General features: G+C 60.6%; 1 protein-coding gene across 1 annotated transcript; it reads right to left on the bottom strand.

The window, feature by feature from the left end:
• Positions 1-513: 513 nt before the first annotated feature.
• On the bottom strand, positions 514-5,878 carry Prr35 (proline rich 35). The gene is made up of 3 exons (XM_048332206.1): positions 5,630-5,878; positions 2,541-3,642; positions 514-1,335 (listed from the first exon to the last, which is right to left on the bottom strand). The coding sequence occupies exons 2-3, from the start codon at positions 3,602-3,604 to the stop codon at positions 699-701; spliced, it is 1,701 nt and encodes a 566-aa protein (XP_048188163.1). The 5' UTR covers positions 3,605-3,642; positions 5,630-5,878; the 3' UTR covers positions 514-698.
• Between the last annotated feature and the right edge of the window lie 1,943 nt (positions 5,879-7,821).

Raw genomic sequence — 7,821 nt, 5'->3', positions numbered from 1 at the left:
GTGATTAGCTGTGGCCACAGGCACCCTTCCCTGCTTGCCTGCCCCTACCCTCAAGGCCAAGTCAGGCTGTACTAGGAAAGAAGCAGCGAGCTGTGAAGGCCACTGATGCCTATCGTGGCTGCAGGGGCTGGCAGGGACCCAGGGGAGGCCACTCACGCTGAGCAGCTCTGAGCCACAGAACACAGGAGGCATTCACAACCACAGGCAAAAGTGACATGAGGGCTGCCTGGGTGAGTTTGGGCCTGAGGAGGTTCAGGGTTCCTGCTCACCCACCCACTGTGCCCTAAACAAACATGCCTCCGTGCTACTCCTCCTAGGGTCTCCTGCCCAGTAGCCCCCCTACATACCTCTCAGGGAGGGCACAGTCTACCATAAGGGTGTCAGCATGAGAAATGCCAGGGTAGTGGGGAGGCTGGCCACTGCCTAACAGGATGCCCAGACTGGGGATGTTTTCTCAGGAGTGTGTAGGCGCCTGCACAAGGATGCGATGGAAGGAGACCCAGGCAGGGCTTGTGAAGGTAGCTTGTATTTTAATGTCCACAACTGTGATCAATAAATAATTGTGACTTCACTATTCCTGTGATCCAGAGGCAAAAGGCTCTGCACAGGTTAAGGGAGCCATCCACATGCACACAGAGACCGGATAGACCTGGGACATGTGGCCCAGGACAAGGAACAAGAACAGTGAGCTAAGGGGGCTACAGGCAGGCATCAGCAACTGGGGGCCTCTGCACACCAGGGGCATCTTGATGAGTCTGGGAGGCCCCAGCCCTGAGGCGGGTGCCCCAGCCACTGCCAGGAACAGCAGTGTCCTCAGGGGCCTGAAGAAGGAGGCCAGGGGGTGGGACGCTGGAATCAGCTTCACACTTGGTGGTATGGCCAGAGAAAGGCTCAGTGGCTGTGGGGCCCAGCATGCTGGGGGGTTCTGGGGTCCCCCGGACCAACACAGGACCAGGCTCAGGTAGTCCCCAGCCCATAGATGTCTCTAGTTCTTTGGTGGGCACCCGCTTCACAGAGAGGTCGAGGGGCGTATCTGGAGGCCGAGCAGCCTGCTCCAGCACCTGATGGATGGTGAGCAGCTCACGGCGGATCTTGCCCAGATGCTCCCGAAGAGGCCAGGGGGCCAAGACTCCCGCTGGAGTCAGCTGCCCCATGCACTGCTCCACTCTGGCATAGTCGCCCAGGGCCTGGGTCAGGTCTTCACTCACAGGCCCTGGACTTCCCAGCACAGGGCCATGGGGCTGCTGAGGGAGGAGGACCTGAGAACCTGGGACCTCCAGGTCATCTGTCTCCTCGTCCTCAGGCCAGAGCGTCAGGGAAGAACCAGCTGGACGGCTGGGGAGGGGATAAGAGCTGGTCAGGAGGTTGCACTGTCCCGTTCAATGCCCTGCCCTCCCACTCCCTGCCTCATTGTCCTCTTCCCGGTGTGACATCTATGCCCAGGGAAAAAGAATAATGCTCCAGTCTAGACCAAGACCCACAAAGACAAACAAGAAGCCCTCTGAGCCTGACATGGTGGCTCACAACTGTAACTCTAGCTACTTGGGAAGTGGAAATAGTTTGAAGCCAGCCCAAGCAAAAAGTTTGTGAAACCCAGCCTCAACGGTGGACCGTCTGTCATCCCAGCTGAATTGTAAGCATAAACAGGAGGGTTTGGTCTAGGCTGGCTGGGGGGCATAAACATGAGGTCCTACTCAAAAATAAGTAAAGGGCGGCTGGGACTATGGTCTAGTGGCAAGAGTGCTTGCCTCATATACATGAAGCCCTAGGTTCAATTCCTCAGCACCACATATATAGAAAAGACCAGAAGTGGAGCTGTGGCTCAAGTTGGCAGAGTGCTAGCCTTGAGCAAAAAGAGGCCAGGGACAGTGCTCAGGCACTGAGTGCAGCCCCAGGACTGGCCAAAAAAAAAAAAAAAAGTAAAGCTGGGTACTGGTGACTTACACCTGAAATCCTAACTACTTAGAAAGCTAAGATCTGAGGATCTGGGTTCAAAGCCAGGCTGGGCAGAAAAGTGCATGATCCTCTTATACCCAATTAACCACCAAAAAGCTGTGGCTCAAGTGGTAAAGTGTTAACATTGAGCAAAAGAAGCTCAGGGACAGTGCCCAGGACCAACACACACACACACACACACACACACACACACACACACACACACACACACACACACACACATAAAGCAAAAAGGGCTAGGGGCAAGACTTAAGTGGTAGAATGCCTGTCTAGAAAGCACATGAATCTGAATTCTAACCCCAGTATTGGAGGAAAAGAAAAAGGATGAGGGGGATGTGGGGGAAAAATGAGGGAGGAGGTAACAAGTTGGATAAGAAATGTACTCACTGCCTTATATATATGAAACTGTAACCCCTCTGTACGTTACTTTAACAATAAATAATAATTTTTTAAAAGGATGGCTTCTTATGTTAGGTCTGTGGCCTTGAACCCATATTCCCAGTCAGCCATTTCAATACTGAGTTGTCTCTTGCCTAGCCCTCTCCCAATCCCTTCACCCTCAACCTGCAGCCCAGGACACACACCTGCTCTGGCACCCGAACTTTGCCAGGCTGGAGGTCTTGGGGTACTCTGGCCTGCTTCCTGGGGCCAGTTTCCTTTGGGGGTCTCTTGGAGCAGGTGGTTCCAGTCCTCCTTCCTGCACTGGGCCCCTAGGACTGTCATGGGGCCAGAACCTCCCCAGCGTGGGAACAGGCACCTTCAGTGGCCTGGGACCCAGCATTCTGGGGAGCCCCTTAGGGGATGCAGAGGGCTTGGAAGTGGCAGCCCTGCCTGCAGGCATCCCCAGGCTGTGCTCCAGCAGCAGGGGGTAGAACAGGTGAGGGGCAAGGGCTGGGCGCTCAGGTGTCTGTGGGGCTGGGAAGGCTGCAGTGGGAGGCAGCAGGGAGCTGGCTGAGGCTAGGAATGGCATGTGAGCAGCAGTAGCTAGGGAGGGCCCCAGGTAGGAGAAGAGGCTGGGGCTGAAGGGATAGTTGATGCCCAGCAGGGACAAGTGGAGGCTCTGGGCCTCAGGGCACTCTCTGAGGCCAGGGGGCGGGTAGCAGGGGACACAGCTCTCCGGTCCTGCCGAAGTCATGGCCCCTGAAGCTGAGCTCCTCAGGCTGCCACCCAGGTCTGGCTTCCATGACTCTGCCAGGAGCCCACTACCAAGGCCTGGACCCTTCCGGACATGCCTAGCCAGAGGGGGCAGTGACTCTGCGGGCCCCTCAGCCCCAGCCTTGGGGTCCCCACCACAGTGGCGCTGGGGGAAGTTGTCAGTAGCCACAAGGCTGGACACAGTAGGCTGGCTGTCTGGATCTGGGAGACCCCTGGGGCCCTCAGGAGTGGGTGCCCGGGGCCTGGGTGAGGGAGGTGCCCGGCGGCATGCCCAGTCCGGGGAGTCCAGCAGCAGGGAGAGAGAGTCCTTGCAGAGGCTATACTTCATATGGTTGTAGAGGTGAGACTTCTCCAGGCATGTGAAGGGGCACTGGAAGCACTTGTAGTTGTAGGGCTTGCCCCAAGGCCGCGGGATGTAGTGCGGCTTCTTGGGCTTTCGGGAACGCACCCTCATCCCGGCACCCAGACGGCAGGAGCCTGCCTCTCGAGACATGGCAGCTGCTAGCAGGCAGGCTCAGGCACCATGACCACCTGTAGAGGAGGAGCCATAGTCAGCATCAGGCCCTTCTGCTCCCCACTCCCCAGCATCAGGGCTCTGGCCCCAGGAATAAGAGCCCGGGGCACTTCTGCACACTTCACCCCATGCCCCATGGCCTTGCACTGCAGATGCCTCATTCTTGACCTTCTCAAGCCCCAGCCTGGCAAGTGGAAAATACAGGATACTTGGTCAGAGCTGACCCTGACATCAGATGAGTTCTTAGTGCAAGTATGCTCTAGGCAGTCCTGTGTGTTACCAAGTGGCCCAGCCCATCAGCCAGGCTGGGCCCCACAGGACAATTTCTAGACTAATTCTTCTCCACTTAGCTCCCCCCCCCCACTTTGTGCCAGGCTGCTACATGGTGAACATTTGGTAAAAGACTGGTCTTGTGTCTCTCCAGAGACCCTGCTCTTGCTGAGCTGCCTGCCCCTGCTGGAGGCCGAGGCAAAGCCACTGAGGTGAAAAAGCAAGAGGTTTGAGTTTCTGGTAATGCTCTCTGTACACACACACACACACACACACACACACACACACACACACACACACACACACCTCTGAGCCTGTATGTACAGTGTCAGGTGGGCATGCTGGTGGCTGAGGGAGGTCAGCCACACAGGGCCAAGCCAGGCTGGGGGGGATGGACGTCACAGCAGGGCCCTGTGGTGCAGCCACCTGCTCAGCCTAGCTCCATCTGGGTGGCTTGAGGCAGGTCAGCAACCGAGCCTGCAGTGGCCACGCTCAGCCAAGACCCTCTTCTCCCCATGCCTTGCACACTGGCTCAGAAGCTGCTCCTCACTCCATCTGGGCTGCCACCTGGGCTGTCCACTGCCTTATCACTCGGTCTGTGTGGGGTATGTGTGTGTGACTGCATACAAGCTTTGGGTATGTGTGCACAAGCATACAAGGCTCCTGAGTAGTCTTGCTCTGTGCCTGGAGGAACAGCCCCTGCATGGCTGAGCCCACTGAGAACAGAATGGGCCACCGTGTGCAGAGGGCTCACCTGCCCCTGCCTCAAAGTGGACAAAACTGCATGTTCACATGAGCACACCACAGTGTTTGTATGCAAGTGCACAGACATACCACACACACACCCAAGGACACACACAGCCATGGGTGGATCCATCACTTCACGGGTAGAGCAGGGCAAGACACCCTGTTGAAGAGAGTGGCTGAGGGGTGGACTGTGCTGCCTGCTCCAAAGCCCACAAGGCCAAGCCAGGCTGGGAGGTGATGTGAGCAAATGACAGCCCGGTAGGCCCTGGGGTTCCCAGAGGGCTGCAGTGCCAGTGCCAGTTTGGACTTGGGGCACAGCTTAGCCCCTTCTCCCTGCTGGCCCGGCCCCACCACAGGGTGTAATGACAGATAGGCAAGCGTGCTCAGGCGACAGAGGCGGCTGTGCCGGGGCCATTGATCACCCGGCCCTGGGAGCCACACAGCTGTGCTAAGTAGTGCCGCCCCCTCCACCTCCATGCCGGGTCTGGGGGCTGCTTCAGGCCCTAGACTCTCAGGGAGGGGGCTCTTCCTGTGCTCCCCCTGCAGACCAAGCACCCGGCCAGGGGTGCTTGTCTGGAAGCCATCTCTGCTGCCGCTGGCCCCAGGAAGCCCCGGGCACCTACTCTGCACCGCGCACACAGAGGCAAAGCGGCCCCACACCGGCCACGCGACACAAAGGTGCCTCGGTGAGCGCCCCGGTGCGTGCCCCGGGCTGCGGAGGACGAGGACCGGTGGCTGGAAGCGCGCCGGGAGTCCTGGCCACCCGGTGTCCGGTGTCTGGATAGCCTCCGAAGGACAGGACCGCGTCCTCCCATCCCGCCGCCCCGCTGCCCCGCCGCCCCGCTGTCCGGTCCCGCCGCCCTGTCCCGCCACACTGACGGGCAGCAGCTCGGTTCCCAGCGCCCTTCCCAACCCCGAGCTGAGGGGGCCCGGCCTCGCCCTTTCCGCACGGTCCCCAACTTTGCAGGAAGCGCCTCTCGTCCTTACCGCGTCTGCCGAGCCGAGCCCGCGGCGCCCGCCAAATCTGCGCCCGACTGCGCGGAGGGGCGAACTTCCTGCCGAGCCCACCAGGGAAACTGAGTCGGGGACGCGGCGCGCGGGACCGGTGGCGCGCGCGGCCCCTCTCCCAGCCGCCGCCCGCGTTCCCCGACGCCGACTCGCGGGCGCCCACCGAAGTCGACGGCGAGGCGCGCGTGCGCCACGGCGCGGGCTCCGGGCTCTGGGGCGCCGCGACCTCCGACCCAGCCGGGACGCCGGGGTCGCCTCCCGCCGCCTCCCGCGCTTCCCCGACGCGCTGGGACGGTTGCTGCCAGGCGCCGGGCTGGAGATGCCGCCAGCCGCCGCCCGCGGAGCGCAGGTGCTCGGAGTGAGGGGCTCCCTGCGCGGCCCCGCCCGGCGCCCGCGGGCTGCCGCCGGGGTGCGCGAAGTTTGCGTCTCCTGGGCCCCTGCAGAGCCGCACGCCGTCCGCGCGCATCCGTCAGCGCCCTGGCCCACCAGGGCCGAGCCCGGGGCCTCGGGGCGCGCCCAAGACCGGGCCGCGGGCGCCGGCGGGAGGGGCCGAGCCGGGCCGCGGCTGGGAGTCCGGTGCCCCGCGTTCTCACTGCTCCTCCCACCCACGGGCGCCTGTGTGGTTCCTCCACCCCGCAGCCCTCCCATCCTCGTGTCACCCCCCCACGACCCCCATCTCCTGTCACCCCCCCCAGCCTCCGTCCCCATGTCACCCCCACGACCCCTATCTCCGTGTCAGTCCCTGCGACGCCCCATCCCCTTGTCACACCCCCGCACTCCCATCCCTGTGTCACACCGGCGCAGCCCCCCACCCCCGTGTCACCCCCCCACAACTCCCATCACCACGACCCCATCCCCGTGTCAACCCCTGCGACACCCCATCCCCGTGTCACACCCCATGACCCCGTCCCTGTGTCACACCCCCATGCTCCCTCATTCCCATGTCACACCCCGTACCCCCCATCCCCGTGTCACACCCCCCATGCCCCCATCCCCATGTTACACCCCCGCGGCCCCCATCCCTGTGTCACACTCCCCGCTCCCTCCGGCCCCGTGTTACATCCCCACAATGCCCCATCCCCGTGTCACACCCCTGCCACACCTGTCCCTGTGTCATACACCCATGCCTCCCCCATCCAGGTGTCACACCCCCATGGGGACCCCCTGCATCCCGGTGTCATACCCACGTGGGCCCCACTCTCCCCAGAAGTGTCTCAGGACCACAGTCCCCACCCATACCTTTGCCCACTTTTTTTTTTTTTTTTTTTGCCAGTCCTGGGCCTTGAACTCAGCACTGTCCCTGGCTTCTTTTTGCTCAAGGCTAGCACTCTGGCACTTGAGCCACAGTATCACTTCTGGCCTTTTCTATATATATGGTGCTGAGGAATCGAACCCAGGGCTTCATGTATACGAGACAAGCACTCTTGCCACTAGGCCATATTCCCAGCCCCCTCTGCCCACTTTTTGAAGAGTTTCGGTGCCCATCTTGGGGGACAAACAGGGTGATGAGATGGCCCTGAAGGGTTTAGGTCCCCAGGCACACCATAGACCCCACAGCCTCCTTCCATCAGCCCCTCATGGCCAACACTTAAGTCTCAGGCCCCACTTTCTCAGCCAGGTGTGGAGGAAATTCACCTGACCAGTTAGGTCAGTCCCAGAGGTGGACACAGGCCTTATGGGGCAGGGCCAGACAATGGTCTCTTCTGAGCACTGGCCTGTGATTAAGGGACAACACTTTAACCCAGAGATGTATCATGTGGCATTTCAGACTTAGGGTCTGCACAATCAGAGGAGGCACTGAGGACCACCTGACCTTGGAGACTCCCTGTGGGCTCAGCTCCAGGCCTGGGAGAGGGGGCCCCCCAGTGCAGGTGGGAAGCAGTGTTGTAAAATAAGGGAGGACCCTCTAGTGACTTTTGATTTCAGGCTTCAGCTAGGGCGGCCAGGGGGAGCACTGAGCACAAAGCCCAGCACTTCTTTGGCCCTGAAAAAGGCAGACTGGTCTCCTTATCTGTACCCAGGGGCTACTGGGGTGGTGGTGGCACAGTCCCATGGTTCTAGCTCTCCTGCTCCAGTGTCACTTTCCCTGGCAGAAAATCCCACTCTAACCTGGGAATCGTCCACAAGTGGAGCCAGGGCTTGTGAGGTATGCTGTGTCCTCACACCATGCC

The sequence above is a fragment of the Perognathus longimembris genome, chromosome 23 (genome assembly GCF_023159225.1).
Source record: "Perognathus longimembris pacificus isolate PPM17 chromosome 23, ASM2315922v1, whole genome shotgun sequence".
Classification (NCBI taxonomy): Eukaryota; Metazoa; Chordata; class Mammalia; order Rodentia; family Heteromyidae; genus Perognathus; species Perognathus longimembris.
The sequence above is the reverse complement of the archived record's forward strand: the minus strand, read 5'-3'. Positions and strand labels throughout refer to the sequence as shown.